This window comes from Chionomys nivalis, chromosome 1 (genome assembly GCF_950005125.1).
Source record: "Chionomys nivalis chromosome 1, mChiNiv1.1, whole genome shotgun sequence".
NCBI lineage: Eukaryota > Metazoa > Chordata > Mammalia > Rodentia > Cricetidae > Chionomys > Chionomys nivalis.
Genome location: NC_080086.1, coordinates 178,396,579 through 178,416,388, shown reverse-complemented (window position 1 = coordinate 178,416,388; position 19,810 = coordinate 178,396,579). Strand labels below are relative to the sequence as shown.

Here is a 19,810-nt window from a genome sequence, read left to right as displayed (position 1 = left end):
CAGGTTCCTTAGGCTGAATCAAACGAGCAATTATAATTACCCAACCAAGAGTATTCGCTCACCTGTGAGAGATGTAAAAACTATAGAAAAGTACCAAAGCTTTTTTAGGTCCATCTCTCAGAACTGTGTACAAAGTCAGGAAACACAATTTAAATAATGGAGATGAGTAATAAAAACAAGGGCCGAGAAGTAAAGGAAATGAAGATTAACACTAATTAATAAAAAAAAAATTCTAAGAATCACTAACAGTGAAAACAAAACAGAACCAAACCAAACCAAACCAAACAAACAAACAAAAAAAAAAAAATGGCAGGAAAAAAAAAAAGACAAATCCTCACCATCCTCAATCCTTTCAGAACAAAGAAGGCGGGAGAGAACTAGCTACAGGTCCCCCCCCACTCCCTACTTATTTGGGACTATACAAATTAAACTCCACGTGGCAAGAATTACACAAGCAAACTATCATTCTACCTGAAAGTCAACAGACTTCACAATTAAGATAAATGAATCCTGCTGGGCACTGTGGCACACACCTTTAATCCCAGCAGTTGGGAGGCAGAGGCAGGAGATCTCTGAGTTCAAGACCAGCCTTATCTATAGAGCAAGTTCCAAGACAGTCAAGGCACAGAGAAACCTTGTCAAAAAGATAAGTGAATCTTGCTCTTTAAATTTGAGACAATACTCTAAGTAATAATACCATTAGAATTACTAACCCAATTTTAAGTTATAACACATATTCACATATTACATTTAACTTTAAATGAAGCCCTAATATACATAAAGTCTAATTATTAAAACTACACCACAACAACAGATATCTAAGGTTCACTTCCTCCATAAAACCAATCGTTTCCATACTACTTATCTCCTCTACCACTCTCCCCTGTGGTTCTCATCCTTTGATAATGGGTTTTCGGGTAGTATACATACTTCTGACCAACACACCCACTTCATGAGACAGCATTCCAATTTAACATGTAGGAAAAGCAAATCTAGTTTGCTATCTCTAAAATTGGCAATCTCTAAAAGCATTAAAGAGCTTGTCCAAAGAGACCTTGAGCTCAAACACATTTCCTGACTGCAGTTCTGCTTGGGACAGGAACCTCTTGTGTATTCTTAAGCACACTGACTTGCCCATCACTTTACAGGCTGTTTCCCTATCAGACACTCAATTCCCTGAGGGCAAGCATCAATCTTGATTTTTTTTTTTTACCTCAGCATTCAATTACTCAATACACTTTTATTCGATGAAACGAGGAATGAAGAACTTGGTTAAAATCTGCCACCATATAACTAGTCTCATTTCTTGACTTCATAGAGCTCTGAATGTATGTATCGGCGTACTACATTTGATCTGGCCTAGAAATTTATTGCCTGGTTTATGAAACAATGCAGTTCACTGCTGTTTTAAACAACAAAGAAGAGAGCAAAGCTTATAAAGATTATTCCAAAACATCCATTTTATATCACTCTCTATTAAACCAGTCTCCCGATTTTAATTTTCACAATTTCATCTTACAAGACAAGGCAACAACAATGTGGTTTTAAATTACTATAATTCAAAAGGTGAAGCTGATTAATAATGTACGATGTAAAGAAACTGGGCACTGTCCGACTCAGCAAACCACTTGTGCTTACTGTGAGCCATGCTATGGTTGTCTATCAGAATATATCCCCCGTGTGTCATTTCCATGAAACCCTGGGTAAACACTACAGTTAAGCTCTGAGCAATGAGTACACTGGCACATAAATGCAATGCCCTCCATGCCTGAAGTTCATGGGGCTGGTATGTGAACACACTAAGCTACTGAATGTTTGATAGACTGTATGCTAAATGAAACCAGCAAAATTGACCTTTTCCCTGCTTGCAGGCAACTCACCTTAAAAGAGCTGGAGACATTCCTAAACCGAAAACACGCAAAAAAGTAATGCTGTGTTAAGAAACTTAACACTACAGTGAGATTAGTCTTATATAAAATTGAAGTAGTTATTCCTTTAACACCACTTTGATAACCAAATGATTAAGGGGAAAAAAAACCCTCTCCAAACAACATGATGTAGTGGAAAGTACAAAGGGACTGGGCACACAGTTCCAGTTACATTCCCAAATTACTGTGTGATGTGGGGCCAAGGGCTCCATTTTCTCATCTGTTTAAAATACTATACAGGGGGAAGGACTTTCTTCATCTTTAAAGTTGTCCCCCCATCTTTTTTTTTTTTTTTTGAACCACTGCTTGCTACTTCTGGTTATGGACTTAGTGTTCTTTAAAGTCTCAATTTTAGAACAAGAAATACATCTTAAGTCCAATGGAACGATTTAGTCTCCAAAAGCAGATACAAAGAGTAACCTCACAAAGTTAACAATTAAGCCGGTAACTTTCCAGAAATTGTCTACTCTAAATTTCTTAAGCAGGTGTAGTCTGATTTGACCTATCCAGCATTGCTAACGAAAAATATAACATGGTCCTGCTCAGCTGAAACTTCTCTGAGTGTTTCCTGGGTTCCACACTCAGCAGCGGCTGCTAGCAAGGGGCCATCCAGCATTTCAACAACCCCCTTCCCCCATTTTAACTCAAAAGTCACCTAGGCAAGATCAAGATAAGGCCTGAACCAGGGTGAACCTTCCCAGCCCTAGAAGCGCCTGCAGCCAACGTAATGAATGCTTCCGTCAACAACACACATTCCCCTTCCCACAGAACTGCTCGCTCCCAATCCGCCATCTGGAGTTGGGATTGGCCCCACGGACCAAACTCAGAATCAGAATCACTTCTGACTCCAATAGTCAAAAACAATTTGGGGCTTCTTTACACATGATTGAGCGGCACCCCTTCTTACCAATGCAAGGGGGGGGGGACAAAACAGTGGGGCGTAGAGCAGAAACTAGGCCTAGGCGTGAACGCTGGAGAACTAAACCCTGTTTCCTTGCAATGGGGAGCAGACGCATTTCCTGCCCCTAGCTCTGATCCGGCGTCCACTTTATCTTCTCCTGGAATCCTAAAGAAGGATCGAAAGTCCGATGCGCTTCTTTCCCCCCATCTATCCACTCCTAAAACCTCTAGCATTGTTAAGACAGCCCAGATCCAGAAGTAGGAAGTAAAGCAGAGGCCAGTGCCGGGATTCCGTCCTGAGATTAAGCTGCTGGTGCACGAAGAAAATTCCCTTGTGGTCTAGAGTAAAGTTTGAACCTGCAGCAAGGGCGCGGACCCCGACTTGAACTTCTGGGCAGGCCTGCAGAGGTGACACTCGCTTGTTCTCCAGCAGCTCGGGGAGGCGGCTCCTGGCCGGGCCGGCCTGCACCCGGGGAGCAGGGCGAGGGCAGCACCAGGGCCCGGGGAGGCTGGAGGCCTGGCCCGCAGCGGGACCCCGGCCGCGCACCGCGCCCGCCCCCTTCTCCCTCCTACTCTCCAGTCCCCCCCCAGCCCGCACCCGCCACGGGACGCTGAGGGTGGCAACGGGGGGTCTCGGCCACTGACCACACATTTCTTGCCGAGGAAGGAGAAGAGCGACTCGTTCTCCTGCGGGGTGAGCAGCAGGGAGCCCACATTGGTGACTCTCCGCGGAGGCTGCTGGCCCGAGCTCATGGTGTCGCCGGTGGGGTGCAGCGTCCAGGGCTGTCTCCTCGGGAGGTGGGCGAGCACTCGGTCCCACTCGGGGTGACAGGGGCGCGGGCCGGCAGTCACAGGCTCAGCATCCCGTCGCTCCTCCGGCGCGCGGAGGCCGAGGGAAGGAACTGACGGCGGGCGCCCTGGGTCCGCGTGCAGACGGGGAAGCTCCCGGCTCCCTCCCGGCTCGGCTCCGCCCGGATGATCGTGGTCCTCGCACTCCGTCGGCTGCGCTAAACTCGCGGCTCCTCCACTCCTCTGGCGGCGGCGGTGGCGGCGGCGGCGGCGGCGGCTGCCGCACAATCCAACATGGCAGCGGGGGCGGGCGAGACCACGGGACGCGGGACGCGGGGGAGCGCGCCGGAAACGCGGCGCGGCCGGACACCCCCGCGCTTGTGCGCGCCGTGGGCGTGGCCGCCAGAGCCCCCGCCCCCTTCCGGCAGCCGCTCGCGGCCGGGGCACAGCTCAGCCGGGAAGGGGTCCTGTCCCGAGCTGCTCTCCCGGGGTCCGCCTCGCGCGTGCGCGGACTCAGATCGAGGCCGGGATGCAGAGTCAGGCGCATCGCCAAACCGGCCGTCTCCCCATCGCGACGCACACCTTTGCGACGGGTCTGCGTGGCCGGTGTTTGTCTGGAATGGGACTCTCAGGCCGCTTGTCAGGTCTAGATGGAAAGGTCGGCCGGCGGGGTTTCGGTCAGGGCCCTTTGCCTTGGGATGCTCGAACTCAGTGCAGGCTGCCACCGGGGGCGTGGAGGAACAGACCTTTGCCGGGATCTGGAAAGACATCTTCATAGGTGTCCAAAACCGACCCACTTACAAAAGACGTCCTCTACCCGTCTGGTGGATCTCGTGGGATAAGTGTGTGTAGTATTTAACTCGAATTTTCCCACGAGCCCTTAATCCCACTTTTTTATTTCTTGTGTTGTGAATTGGAATTGCCCCCTCTACATTGTTCTCTGTCTTGAATTCCAAAAATCTTGTCTTTTTGTTCAAGATAAACATGCGCATTTGGGAATGTACAAGGCTATGCCTTACCTGTTCTATTCCTACAAGTTAATTTCATGGTTCTGTTTTCTAGGCACTGGGACCAAGGCCTGATGTGTATTCAGCCAACTGAGCTACATTCCCGGCACAAGTTAATACTGAGACTTCTTCATTACGGTGTTTCAGAATATTAAAGGTTAATATAAAATAATACGGTTAAATGAAAAACTAGAAAACTTTACAAAAAAAATTGTAATATAGAAATGACAAATCAAGCCGGGCGGTGGTGGCGCACGCCTTTAATCCCGAGTGCTGAGGCAGGCGGATCGCTGTGAGTTCGAGGCCAGCCTAGTCTAGTTCCAGCTAGTTCCAGGACAGGAACCAAAAGCTACGGAGAAACCCTGTCTCAAAAATCCAAAAAAAAAAAAAAAAAAAACAAAAAAGAAAAGAAATGACAAATCAGGTTGCAGTGAATTATATAAAATGTACATCTCACCATTCTTGATATTAAGGATTCAATTTCTCACATAAATTTTACTAATGATGTTTGCTAATTACTCAATTTCAATTATACACTTACATATTATAATTTTATGACAAACTCTAGTTTTTTTTGTCATATAATTTTATGACAAAATCTATGATGGCTCTCAATACATTGGTAAATCATTATTAGGAAAGTGAAAACAAAAGTTTTAAGGCTGCCTCTAATGCCCATAGTGAAATTGGGTGACCACGAACGAATCTACAAAGGAAGATGAGACCATATACTCTTAGGAGTACTCACATAATATATATAGAGAGAAAGAGATTTCATTTTTTTTTTAAATATTTATTTATTTGTTATGTATACAATACTGTCTGTGTGTATGCCTGCATGTCAGAAGAGGGCACCAGACCCCATTACAGATGGTTGTGAGCCACCATGTGGTTGCTGGGAATTGAACTCAGGACCTTTGGAAGAGCAAGCAATGCTCTTAACCTCTGAGCCATCTCTCAATTAAATCATCATTTTCAGGGGAAATTAATATTTAAAAGTGGCAAGACTTTATAAAATAATTAGGTTTAAAAAGGCACTAGTAGTGGTACAAACGCCTTTTGAATCAAGAGTTAACAAAACTGGAAGGTGCTAGTTTATGTTTTATTTAAAATGTACCCTCTTATTAACTGAAAGTACAGTGACAACCGACTGACATCATCAGAAATTCTTGGAAAATGATTCAGCCTTGACATTTTCAAACCAGCTATCTTTCGTATACAAAAACTTAGGCTGAAGTTGGCTCAAGGATAAAGTTCCCGTTAGACCTTTTAAATACATGCAGGAATTGCTTTTCTGTCTCAGCTTCCTCATATGTATAATGAAATTACTCCTTCATAAGGATAATAAGGAAGGAACAGTTACACCTGCTTTAGAACTGTAAAGTAGATAACCCGATACGCAGTGGTTACTCAAAGCCTGTCTGTCATTTACCTTCATCGCTTATGATCTATTTGTTATATGGGGCTTTGAGTAGAGCATTGGTTCTCAACCTGTGGGTCCTGACCCCTGTGGGGGTTGCATATCAGATATTTACATTATGATTCATAGCAGTTGCAAAATTACAGTTATGAGGCAGGAACAAAATAATTTTATGGTCACCACAACATTCGGAACTGTATTAAAGCGTCACCACATTAAGAAGGTTGAGAGGCCTGGCGATGGTGGCGCACGCCTTTAATCCCAGCACTCGGGAGGCAGAGGCAGATGGATCTCTGTGAGTTCGAGACCAGCCTGGTCTACAAGAGCTAGTTTCAGGACAGGCTCCAAAGCCACAGAGAAACCCTGTCTCGAAAAACCAAAAAAAAAAAAAAAAAAAAAAAAGAAGGTTGAGAACCACGGGTGTAGAGGATCAAGTATTGAAGTATATATTTTTACATTCATTTTATCTAAGCCTGATTCTTCAAAAACTCTACAGCTTTTCACAGTTATCAAATTTATTTCAGTGAGTTTGGAGTATAATTTCCTTAGTGATCAGGCTACGTATTTTGCCAAACAGGTTGCTTTATCCCATTATGCTAAAATACCCAAACGGTTGATACTATAAGTCTAGCTAGGCCTGTTAATTAGTACAAGCCAAGAAGCTAGAACGGAGCCCAGAGATGCCTGCTTAAAGTGTGCACGGTCCTGGATTCGGTCCTCTTCACCAACAAACAAACAAGCCAGGAAAAGCAATTTAAAAATATTTTGAGAGTGCCTGTAGGGAAGGTGGTATGGGAGGGACTGGAGGAGGATACCTGGGAGGGGCTGGAGGGAGGGAAGGGAGAAAATGATGTAATTCTATTTTCATTTTAAAATGTGCACAAAATTAGAAGCAATTTTTGAGCTAAAAATGCCAGCTCTCATCGACCACTGAACTGCTTTGGAAACAGATGTGAGAGAAAATGAAGAAACACTGTTGAAGGGTAGGTGAATGGCAGTAGGAATGCGTCTCAGAACTTGTGCATTTCCAGTCATTGCATGCAGTTTTGCTAGCCTGCGTTTCTTGTTTGCATTGCCTGCCCTTTTCCTCCTCAGGAAATCTTTATTTCTTACTTCAGTACAGCTTTCGTTCACCATTGTCTGTTTTCTTTAGACTTGAAGGTTAAAAATTCTGATGATCATCATGCTTTTTCCCCAATCCCAAATTATTTCTTTATATCTTCCACAAAATTTTAAATATAATAATTTGTTCACAAAATTACAACTTCGGTTCTTATTTCGACCCCTTTTTTTTTCCTCAGGGCTTTGCCCAATACCTTGATAGTCTTTAAGCATGAAAATTTAAGCATGAACATTTCATTGAAAATGAGATTTTCTTACCCATTTGAACATGTGAACAATGTGTTGGGGAAGTTCCTCTTTACAGTACACAAAGGATACTTTTTTTCCACGCTCATCTTGAGATCAAGGAGGATTAGCAGTATTTGTTTCCAAAAGCCCAGCAAGTCCTGACTCTTATTCTTGATAGCCTAGCTTTTCTAGCAGAGCACAAGAGAACTTTCCTTGTTTTCTTTGGCAAGTCATTTTCTTATCTCAAGTTCTTCTTGCCCAGTTTGAGATACTGGATTTGGTCCAGGAAATAAGCTTCTGATTCTCCTTCAACTGCATATTTTGAAGTTTGTTAGCTAGGGTAAAGAGAGTAGGGGTTTTTACCTTACTTTAAGATTCATCTGCTATATTAAAATGTATAGAAATAGAACAAAGAAAAAAAGTAACTCTTACATTTACTCCTTCCATGTTGTTTTCCTTCCCTAAACTAAAATCTCTTCTAGTACTTTGTTTTCTGCTGTCTCGCTTTTCTATGATCCCTTAAGGTAAACCCTTCATTTTGACAAAAAACCTTGGAGTAGCGTATTTATGGAAGTGAGTGCGCATTTCCAGATGTCTCCCATGCTGCTGTATCTACACTTTGAACGTTTTTCTTGTTCTGTTTTCAGCTATCCATTTTTCTTCTTTACAGAAGTCAGTGTGCATGTGCTGTGAGACACACTACTGCCCCGGTTAAGGTTAATAATTTAAACCGTGGTGACACCTTTCTCTGTGGGAGAATGTGGTAATTGCAGTACACAAGGATCGACGGCATTCAGCTGTTGTAGCTGTAATTGCTGGTACTGACATGTTGCCTAGCTGTGGGAGAACCCACTTATAGAGAGAAAACTGCAGATCTGGGTGCTGCAGAGAAGATGAATACGGCTTCTTTTCCTGCAGCCTTCAAGGGGCCTGGGTATAAAATGTCCACATTGTAGAACATCTGTGCACATTTTTGTGTAAGCATTGTATAAGTGGGGAAGCTTGAGAGAATTTGTTCTGGTACATATGTTCTCCAGTTAGATGTGGAATGTTTTATTTATTATCAAAAATAAAGCTGACAAACTATTTTTTTTCTCCTGTTCAAATTCATTTTAAGTACAAGTCACTTTGTGTCTAGCTTTTAAAGAATTGATAGGTTATCTGCAACCCATTCACATTCCTCATTGATTTTAGTGCGAAATTGAATTCTTACTCAGTGTTAGTGAATTACCCGTGATAGCTGTTGCAACTGTATGGTCTAGTCCCCAAACTCCTACAACATACTTTTACTCATGGAGTGATGTGAAGTGCTAAGCACGTTAAGGCTCCCATGATGCTGCTTACTTCTGTTCCAGCTGCTGCTCTTTAACTTTAATGAATATTCAATAGCTGGTACTTTAATTATTCCAAAGGAGAGAGGGGAGAGATTAGTTCTTTATTGTAATGTGCTCAAGGTCAATTTACAGGTGAGTTAGCAAATGAGTTCTTCGACAACCTGAAGATGCTGGAGGACTCCATAGCATCACTGATAGATAGTAAAGGATACTGTCTCATCTGCATATAACTTAAAACTTAATTTGTATTTTAAATTTTTTATTATTCCTTTGAGATTTTTATCCAGTGTGTTTTGATTGTGTACACCCTCTCCTCCAACTCTTCCCAGATCTACCTTCCCTTCCCTACTCACCCAACTTTGTGTCCTTTTTCAAATTACTGTTTTAAAACCACCAAGACCAAATTTTGCTGCCCAAATATTCTTAGATGTGTGGCTTTCTACCGGTGCACAGTCAACTTTCCAGGGGCACTCTCTTAAATTCTCCTCCCAGCAGTTAACAATTGCCCATAGCTCAATGGTTAGGGGTGGGGTTTCATCACTAACACTCACTCTATGCTGGGATTTGGCGTTTGAACTCACACAGGTTTGGTGCATGTTGTCTCAATCGACTGTCAGTGCATATGTGCAGGTGCTCTGCCTGCCAGAGCACACTGTTTCCTTATAGTCATCTGCCACCTCTGACTCTTAGACCTTTCTCATCCCCTCTACCACAATGAAAGCTGAGCTTTGGAGGAATGGATGAATGTGTTGAGCATTCTGTAGTCTCTTATCTTCAACACTTTGACAAGTTGTAGGTCTCCCTGTTAATCACCATCTACTGCAAATACATGCTTCTCAGATGAGGGTTGAGAGATAAAGTATCTAAGAGTGTAAAGAGAAGTCATTAAGAGTTGTCTGATTATATGTCCATTTACCAAAATAATAGTAGATTCACCCATAGTGCCTACAGCCTGTGTAGCCATAAGCTCTTGGTCCAGTGAAGGTGCCAGGTGTGGGATTCATCTGATGGAGAGGGGTTTAAATCCAATCACAAAGTAGTTGGTTGCTTGCATGATTTGGTGCCACTATTACACCATCTAATAGAAAAGTCTTGCCAGGCCAGTCATTAGTGTAGCTCACAAAATTCCCACCAGGATATGCCTGGTGATTATTTTTCTCCTGTAGTAGCGTGGTTACAACTATGAAAGATAGCTAATAGTAATGAATCCAGGTCAATACCAACTTGATTTCTCCACGTTCTATGATTCAGATAGGTGGTGTCTTCAGCAATAGGCTGAAGGTCAAGTTCTGAAGGGCAGGTAACAAAGAGCAGTGGAAATAGCCTGTAATGTTTGGGTGTCTATGGGATCATACTGCCCAACAATTCCAAAAGAAGTAACTGAATTCCTGGCACTTTTTATTTGTTAACTTCTGGTGTCTAGTTTATAGCAGCATTATTGCTGTTTGTTGTAGTGTGTAGTGATTTGAATAAGAATGGCCCCCATAGACTCATGCATTTGGAAGCTTAGTCATGAGGGAGTTGCATTACTTGAAAAGAATTCAGAGGTATGGCCTTGTTAGAGTAGGTCAGGCCTCATTGGAGGAAGTGTGTCATTGGGGGTGGGCTTTAAATTGTCAAAAGCCCAAGTCAGGCCCAGTGTTGCCTCTTATTGTTGCCTGCAGATCCAGATGTGGAACTCTCAGCTGTTTTTTCACCAAGATGTCTGCTTGCATGCCTCCATGCTCCCTGCCATGAGGATAATGACTAAGCCTCTGAACTGCAAGCAAGCCCCAATTAAAGACTTTCTTTTGTAAGAGTTGCCTTGGTCATGGTGTTTTTTTCACAGCAATAGAACACTGACTAAGAATACCATTCACAACAGCCTCAAAACAAACAAACAAAAAAAACCTTGGAATAAATCTAACCAAGGAATGGAAAGACTTGTACAGTAAAGACATTAGAATATTGAAAAATATAAACTTAAGGAGATACTAAAGATACCAAAAGATGAAATGACCTCCCATTCTCATGTGTTGACAGGATAAATATTGTGAAAATGGCCATTGTACCAAAAGTATTCTGCAGATTCAACACTATCCCTATTAGTATTCAGTCCTCTGTACTGGCCTACCCTTGCTCTGACAGGCTACACCCTCAATTGTAACCACTAAGAGCATCTCCTGTGCACATTCACTACTCCTCCCTTTTAAAAGGGCCCTGCCCACCTCCCATCTCTCTTTCTCTTTCTCTATCTCTGTCTGTCTGTCTCTTTCTCTCTCTCTTTCTCTCTGCTTCTCTGTCTCTCTCCCTTCTCTCTATTTTCTCTTCTCTTCTGCTGCTCCTGTCCCCAGAGGCCGGTCTCCCTCCTTCCCTCTTTTTATATTCCCTTTCCCTTCATAAAAACCCTATCCATGTGAGCTCTGTTGCATGACATCTTTCTTGTGCACACTGCTTTTTCTAAATTACAACAATCCCCACCAAAATTTTAATTCAGTTCTTCAAAGAAATTGAAGAAATAATCTTAAATTTCATATGGAAATACAAAGACTTGGGACAGCCAAAGCCATTCTAAATAACAACACAACTGCTAGAGGTACCACCTTCAAGGATTTCAAGTAATACCGTAATACCTACAGGGTTATACTAATGGAAAAAGCATGGTGCTAGCATAAATACAGGCTCAGACTCATACATCAGTGCAATAGAATTGGGGGCCTTAATATACACCCACGCTCATGTAGTCACATAATTTTTTGATAAAGAAGCCAACAATACACATTGTAGAAAAGACAGCATCTTCAACAAATTGTGCTAATCAAACTTGATAGCTGCAGGTATAGAAAATGATATAATGATAGAAAATTATATAATGATGGAAAAATGAAACTTGACCTGCATCTCTCTGCACAAAACTTAACTCCAAAGGATCAAAGACCTCAAAATAAAACCTTATATCTGGCTCTAATAAAGGAAAATTTAGGGAATATATTTGAACTTACTGGCATAGGAAAGTATTTTCTAAACACAAACTCAATATCATAGGTATTAAGGTTAACAATTAATAAATGACCTCATGAAACTAAAAACTTTCTGTATAGCAAAGGACACCATCACTCAAGAGACAGCTTACAGAAGGAGAACAATATTTTACCAGGTATATATCTAACAGAGGATTAGTATCTGGAACATATAAAAGAGAACTAAAGTGAGTCAACATTGAGAAAACCCAATTTTTAAAATGAGGCACAGAATTAAACAGTGTTCTCAAACGATGAAATATAAATGTCTGAAAAGCAATTTTTTTTTTGATGTTCAACATCTTTAACAATCAGGGCAAATTAAAAGTACTTTGAGATTTTAATCTTACCCTCGTCAGAATGACTGAGGTAAACAAAATAAATACTGGTATGGATATAGGGAAAGGGAAAGACTTACTGCTAGTGGGAGTGCAAACTTAAGCAGTCACTACAGAAATCAATGCAGAGGTCCCTCAAAAAAAAAAAAAAAGCTAAAAATAAATGCCCCATCTGATCCATCTATATCACTCATGGACACTGATACCTGCTCATTCATGGTCATTGCTTCCCTGTTCACAATATCCAGGAAAGGGAAACAGCCTGGATGTCTGTGGTAGTGTGAATAAAAATGGCTCCATAGGCTCACAGGGACTGGCACTATTGGGAGGTGTGACCTTATTAGAGTTAAGTGTGACATTGTTGGAGGAACTGGATCACTGGGTGTAGGCTTTGCGGTCTCAGAAGCTCTAGCCAGGCTAGTGTGTCTTATTCTCTTCCTGTTGCCTGCATGTTGAAGTTAGCTCAATTCAGGAAATAACCAGGCTAGCTAAAAGATAAAACAATCATATTTTTATTTATTATAAGGGGGAAACTCACGAAACAGGAATAAGAAGTCCAAGCTCAGCTGTGCTGCAAGGGAACCACACACACACACACACAGAGAGAGAGAGAGAGAGAGAGAGAGAGAGAGAGAGAGAGAGAGAGAGAGCACCTGGGCTGTATGCTCTAACTTGGTTCCACTTTTTTTTTTTTTTTTTCTTTTTTCTTTGAGACAGGGTTTCTCTGTGGTTTTGGAGCCTGTCCTGGAACTAGCTCTTGTAGACCAGGCTGGTCTCGAACTCACAGAGATCCGCCTGCCTCTGCCTCCCAAGTGCTGGGATTAAAGGCGTGCGCCACCACCGCCCGGCCCCACTCTTAAAGATAATTGGTTGACAAAGATTCCCCATCACCTCCCCCTTTTGTCTAAACAAGAGCAATCCAAAACCAATACAAAACTACAATAGGAACAGATATCAAGTGTAAAATTACAACCAACATAAACAGTATTAAGCAAGGAACACATGATAAATGTTTTAATAAACATTCCATTCCAAAGAGTCTACGACTTGCATCAGAAATAGACTTGGCTGAATTATAAGATGTCGTAACTACCACTATCTAATCTTCAACCCCATCGAAGGCCTGAGAAGGGAGATAATAATGCTTGAGGCGAGCAGTATATGATGGAGACAATTGGCTACCTGAGCAATCACCCAAACTCATTTGCAACATTGAAGCAAGCAACTTTGGCTAAGGCCTAGCACAGCTGACAGACAATTTTCAGAGACCTTAGGGTACTTAGTGTCAGATGCTCTTTCCGATATCACTGGATAGGCAGTAGAACTCTGGGTGAGCTATCCTAGAGTTTGGTCTGTACTGGCGAGGCTAAATTTTGTCTTTGTCCCTTTTGTCCCTGGTCATCAAATTTGATAAATTCCTTAACCTTTTAAAATCCTTTTTGCCACTACCTTTTGTAAAGTCTGGATCTCCTGTCTAGTGTTTTGTTCTAATACCCTCATTGAGGATTTTAAGGTGTAAAACCTGTTCAGTAAAGATAACATCTCATCCTTGGACATAATTTTTATAGCATGTATATTACCTTTTTGGAGAGACATTTTATCAATCTATCATAACCATTTGACAGAGTCCAATTAATACATTTAACAGTATGAATTCTCTCAGACAATGTCTCAGCAAGCTCTGTCATTGACTGGGTTTTGTTTGTCAAATTGGTTGTATACTTCACCAGAGTGCTGAATTTTCCTTTTAATTGATCATTATCAGTCTGTAAGGACTGTATCATTTCTAAAAGTGCCTCATTCCTTGTAATATTAGGTTGAGCACCATTCTGTAACATGAGGGCCTGTTTTTCGCCCTGGCTGCCCGGCAAGCTTAGCCTCAAAGAAAATCACACAAAGGTCTCCATAAGATTATAAACTAATTGGCCCATTAGCTCAGGCTTCTTACTAACTCTTATAATTTATATTAACCCATTGTTCTTATTTATGCTAGCCACATGGCTCGGTACCTTTCACAGCAGGGTAGGTCACATCTTGCTTTGGTGGTCTGGGCAGAACTCGGGAGGAATGGGCTTCTTCCTTCCCAACATTCCCCTGTTCTCATCGCCCCACCTCTACTTCCTGTCTAGTTGACTCGCCTATACTTCCTGCCTGGCCAATCAGTGTTTATTTAAAACATGATTGATAGAATACAAGCTCTATTATTAAACCATGTTTTAAGGAGAAAAATGAAGGACAAAGCTAATACTCAGAATCAAATAGAGGGATGTAATAGGGAAATCATATAAACCTTGCATAATATCATGCATAGTATAAGTAAAAAAGCTATTGAATTCTTGTATTGTTAAATTATCCATCATTTTGCCCTTTTAAATTATAAATTTATATTTTAAATTATAAATCTTACCTGTGGTTGAGTTTGAGTTGGAGTAGGTACAAGTACCGTTATATGCCAGTAGGTGTCATGGCACAGTTGTAGCTGTGTGGCTGGCTTGAACCTGATTTTAGTGTTAAATATGGAAAGATATACTCAATTAAAAACAGTTATTTACTATAAATCACAGACTGTGAGCTCCACAGAGGTCCCTAACCGGTTGTCATCCGCACAAGCACAAAAGTACCAAGGCAATAATACTGAACAAAGAGACCTGGGAAGCCTATGTCCCGGCCTGAATTTCCACAGCACAGAAAATCTGGACCCAAAAGACAGCCATGCAGTCACTGGTGGCCAAGGAGCGGCTGCAAGACATTACCAAGGCTAACAGCTATTCAGGGTTGCTGTGGAGGGAATCTTATACCGAAATGCACCATGCAGAGCCTGAAAGTGGCTAGAGTCGCTAGAGATCCAAGCCCCATGTTGGGCGCCAACTGTTGAAGTTAGTTCAATTTGGCTAGCTAAAAGATAAAACAATTTTATTTTTATTTATTATAAGGTACAACTTGCAAAACAGGAATGAGAAGTCCAAGCTCAGATGTATTGCAAGGAAACCACACAGAGAGAGCACACCTGGGCCGCACCCCCATTTTTCTCTGGGTCCCAGAAAGCCACACCCTAACTTGATCCCACCTCTTAAAGATAATTGGTTGACAAAGATTCCCCATCACCTGCAGATCCAGATGTAGAACTCTCAGCACCTGTCCAGTACCATTTCTTCTTGCATGCCACCATACTTCCTAATAGAGTTATGCTAGAATTTGTGTTTAAGCATCATAAAGCAAAAGAGTATGTGTTATTCTCTAACAAGTCAAGTCATGCAGTGATTATATCCTAAGAAATTTTATTGTTCCCCCAATTATATCTTCAAACTTTATTTTCATTCCTTTTTCTTAAATTGTTTTTATTGAGCTATACGTTTTTCTCCACTCCACTCCCCTTTTCTCCCCTCCCCTTCTACCCTCTCCCAAGATCCGCATGTTCCCAATTTACTCAGGAGATCTTACCTTTTTCTGCTTCCCACATAGATTAGATTCATGTATTTCTCTATTAGGGTCAGTCCTCTTTGTTGTCTAGGTTCTCATATGAGTACATGTGATATTTGCTTTTCTGGGTCTGGGTTACCTCACTCAATATGGTGTTTTCTAGATCCATCTATTTGCCCACAAATTTCAAGTTGTCTTTATTTTTTTCTGCTGTGTAGTACTTTATAGTGTAAATGTACCACATTTTCCTCATCCATTCTTAGGTCGGGGGCATTTAGGTTGTTTCCAGGTTCTGACTATGACAAATAATGCAGCTATGCAATACTCAACTTCATTTCTTGTATATTCTTTAAATGCTGTAAAAAATTTATCTCTAAATTATTTCCCATACTAATATGTAGACTCCATCTACCCTTCATTATCCCATATTAATCTTAACTGTGGTTGGGCTGCTATTCCTATTCTTAGTTATTGTGTGGAATCACTTCACTTCCTTCCTGTGGCAGAAGCTGTCTTGGTCTTATCTGTATTGTTTTCTTATTTGTACTACCTCAGAAAGGACCACTGGAGCCCTAGATGCCCCACTATCTTTTATCACCATGAGATGAACAACACCCTTTGAAATATGGTCCTGCTTCAGTGTATGTGCTATCTCAGAACCAAATCAACTGGGCCAAATGACCACGAACGACAAATCCATAAAACGTTTCCAGGTATTTTGTAACAGTGATAGAATTTATCTAACGTGTTTGTATGTGACTGTTACCTACTAAGGTTCCTAGCATTGTCATGGAGCTCTGTAATCTGATAATGTATCCATGAGGACATATTTTGCATTCATTTTACAAGGCATTGCACATATCCTTTTTATTTAAAATCCATATACCATTTAGAACTGAAAAAAAAAAACATTTTAAATAGTTTCCTCCCTTGAATTTTCTTTTTGTCTTTTCTGTCTGGGAGATTTGGAAGTCAAATTTCAGACTTCCTGCTTCGTCCTTTTTGCAGCTAGAAACTATGCCTAAGTTTCTTTTTCCAATGAAGTCTCAACTGTCGTCATGTTTGGGCTCAGACTCTATAAATCCACCACTAATATTTGGAGCTAGGAATGATAACCCCAAAAGTATTAGAAATGAGTAAATTTTAAAAAATAGGATCTAGGGAAAGATAGATGAGTAGTTTTGAAATAAGATTGTCCCAGCACCATTAGCATCACCTTAAAACTTGCAAGAAATTCCAATTTCACAATCACAAACTGGACCCGAATCAGTAATCTCAGAGAAGACTCACTAATCTATGCACAAGAAGGCAGGCTCCTAGAGATTTTGATGGTGTCCTGCAAGAGGACAACACCACAGGGCTTGAGTTTAGCACCCTTCCCCAAGCTTGTAAAGCATGTATGTATACAAGGCTATGTCCGAATCTCATTTCTTCTGTGGAATGGGGTCTTCATGATGAAGTACTGGGATTCTTGTCCAGCTTAAGGCTTGGATAGGGTAAAATCTACAGGTCAAATATCTTCTTTATTCACATCTGGCAAAACAGCTGCTATAGTAAGGAATTCATCATTCAGATATTAACAAGCCCAACATTCTAATAAAGTACCTGAACTACTGCATGATTATACTTAATAATTTGTGAAATGAATGAATTAGTGCTCATGAGGGTCATTTTCAGATCAAAGTTCTATGACCAACACCAAGGTTTTCAGATTTAGAAAATAAGCAACATTTGAAACATAAGGGGTTAAAGCAATGCATGAGAGAACATAAATAGCATTAAATTTTTCTTTATTATTGTAAGCCCCTCGAGGCATGTGAGAGGCCAGGACATGACCCTGAGGACCTCCAACTCCCAGGCTTTGCCCACAGGATACTCTAAAGGCCACAAGGGCCAGACCCATACCCTATCAGGTGACCAAGCCCCACCCTACAGAGTAAAAAAACCAAGATCAGGCCACAAAATCCCACAAATACCAGCTACCCTGGAAAATTCTACACCAAAGGAACTCTCAATAAAGCCTGCCTCTGGCCAGTTCTTTGTTGCTTCTCTCCTGTGCAAAGCACCCTCCCGTGTATTTCCCAATAAATTTCTTGCGTGAGGTTTGTTGCACCATGTGATTTTGTGATATCCCTTGGCTCGTGACTGTTTTTTCTCCTGTGAACTGTAACACTTACAATTACAAATACTACTTTGGCTGTATAAACCAAATATATAAACCCTGCCTTATGCCTGACTCCACTGTTGCATAGGGTAGTAAGAATTATAGCCTACCAAATTCAAATGCCATCTGTTTAAAGGACTTCAGAACAGAAATGAATAGGTATCTGGTGACTAATATTTCATGAAATTCTTGATCTAGTGTGTGTTATGCATATTGGGTTCTAGGTTTTGTGTAGACTTGTGCCCTAACTTCAGGAGAGTCTGAGATTTAAATCTCAACATTAGGGATCTATAGTTTCTTAAGTTAGAAGTCCTCGAGGGAAAGGAAAGATATTCAAAAGGGACCCAACAGTTAATTTAATTGTGAGCAGATGGAGCTCCAAGACGCTGAATGCCTGAGGCCTTTTCCCCCCAAAAAGCAGTAATATAGAGTAGCAAACACAAATGATACCTGTTTTCCAGCGTATCTGCCTGATGCCATATGTCATTCATATTTCATACATAGCATTTAATAATTACTAAATCAGTGGGAACGAGTCAACTCATTGTGGCTGGAATTTAACATTGTTCATTGTTTTTGGTAATTCTTTTAATATGTAAAACATGTTGATCATTAACATGATTTAGTCCGAGTCAGTGACCATGTTAGAGTAGTTTTTATTCTTGTTCAGAACTCATTTGACTCAGTATCTTTATTTAGAAACAATGCATTAGAGTGGGCAGGAACCTTAGCAATTATGCGGTCCAAACTCCTCATTTACCTGTGTCTAAAAATGGCAAAGAGAGAAAAGTGGCTGGGCATATGTGGATATCTTTGGTTTGCGCAGAGCAACAGCTGTTGATTACATAGCTCTCAAACGTTCGTTAAAGGCAGCAGAGTGTAAAGTATCAAACGCAGACCATCAATCAGACCTGGGTTGAAGACTGGCTCAGTAGTGATCACATTGCTAAATTTCACTGTACTGTGGAGACAAACCCATTTCCTAAGATGCTTGTAGGACATAAAGTTGCAATGAAATAGTAACAGCATCTGCCACAAAACCTGGCTGGTACTCAGCACCAAAATCTAAGTCTCCCACAGAAGAAGATGTTGTACCATTCAGTTATATACATTTGTACTCCGAGCGTGTAAAGACCTAAGACCTGAAGGCCAGAACAGAGAGCGGAAGGAAAGAAAGCTCCCTTTCTCCTCTTTGATCTTCTGTCTGCCTTTCAATAGTCATAAGTTTGAAATATTAGGATCAGACCTCTGCACCTTAAATCTAGATCACCAAACATAATTAATTTGTTGATACTTTCTTTCTCTTTGTTCTTTGCTGGGATTTGGAAAGGAACCACACTTAACGCTCAGATTAGAGTCCTCAGAGCAGTGGCTCTCAGTCTTCCTACTGCTTGACCCTGTAAAACAGTCCTTCATGTTGTGGTGAACCCCAACTGTAACATTATTTTCATTGCTACTTCACAACTGTAATTTTGCTACTGTTATGAATCGGAATGTAAATACCTGTTTTTTATGATGGTTTTAGACGACCGCTGTGAAAGGGTCATTTGACCACCTCCCCCACACACCTCCACCCCCCACCCCAGGGCTTACAAGCCACAGCTTGAGAACCACTGCCTCAGAGGCAGACTCATATGAAGACAAGAACACATGATTATTGAGTAAATGTTCTTCAGGAAACATAAGGAAAGAAATGAAAGAAGGTGGACAGTGACGGGAACAGCAACACAAATGGCACGGTCTTGGATAAATTCTTGTAGCTCTGGCATGAATCACTCAGCAGAATTGTCTTGAGGCAAGAAGGTCATTATGGAGGAGGAGGAGCAGCTTGGGTGGTGGCTCCCATTAGACATGCCTGTAAGAGCCTTGCTGTAAGCAGGAAGCACTCAGAGCTTTGGCAAGTAGGTGATGAAGTAGGCAGGGTGATGGGGCTGGCATTGTAGTTTCTTTGAAAGGTTGGTGTTATTCTTTTTTAAAGACATAATACTGTCTCGAAAAACCAAAAAAAAATATATATAATAATGGTGGTGGGGAAGGCCAGTCCCTCGAGGGGTGAGGGGTGTTGATCTCACGAGGGTCCCACAAGGAATAGCAGCAAGTGACCCAAGGCCTGGGCAGGTGCCCTAGGCCTCTGCAAGTCCCCTCAGTGGGTGAGGGACAG

General features: G+C 41.5%; 1 protein-coding gene and 1 long non-coding RNA gene across 2 annotated transcripts in view; one reads left to right on the top strand and one right to left on the bottom strand.

The window, feature by feature from the left end:
- Positions 1-3,926, bottom strand: part of Wasl (WASP like actin nucleation promoting factor) — a 54,746-nt gene extending 50,820 nt beyond the window's left edge. Inside the window, exon 1 of the mRNA XM_057773711.1 lies at positions 3,474-3,926. Coding sequence (XP_057629694.1) covers positions 3,474-3,581 — 108 coding nt within the window. The 5' untranslated portion in view covers positions 3,582-3,926. The remainder of the gene's footprint in view (positions 1-3,473) is intronic.
- Positions 3,927-4,052: 126 nt separating this feature from the next.
- Positions 4,053-10,497, top strand: LOC130882477 (uncharacterized). The gene is made up of 3 exons (XR_009057838.1): positions 4,053-4,275; positions 4,680-4,736; positions 10,393-10,497. It is a non-coding gene; the product is annotated as an uncharacterized LOC130882477 (long non-coding RNA).
- Positions 10,498-19,810: the final 9,313 nt, after the last annotated feature.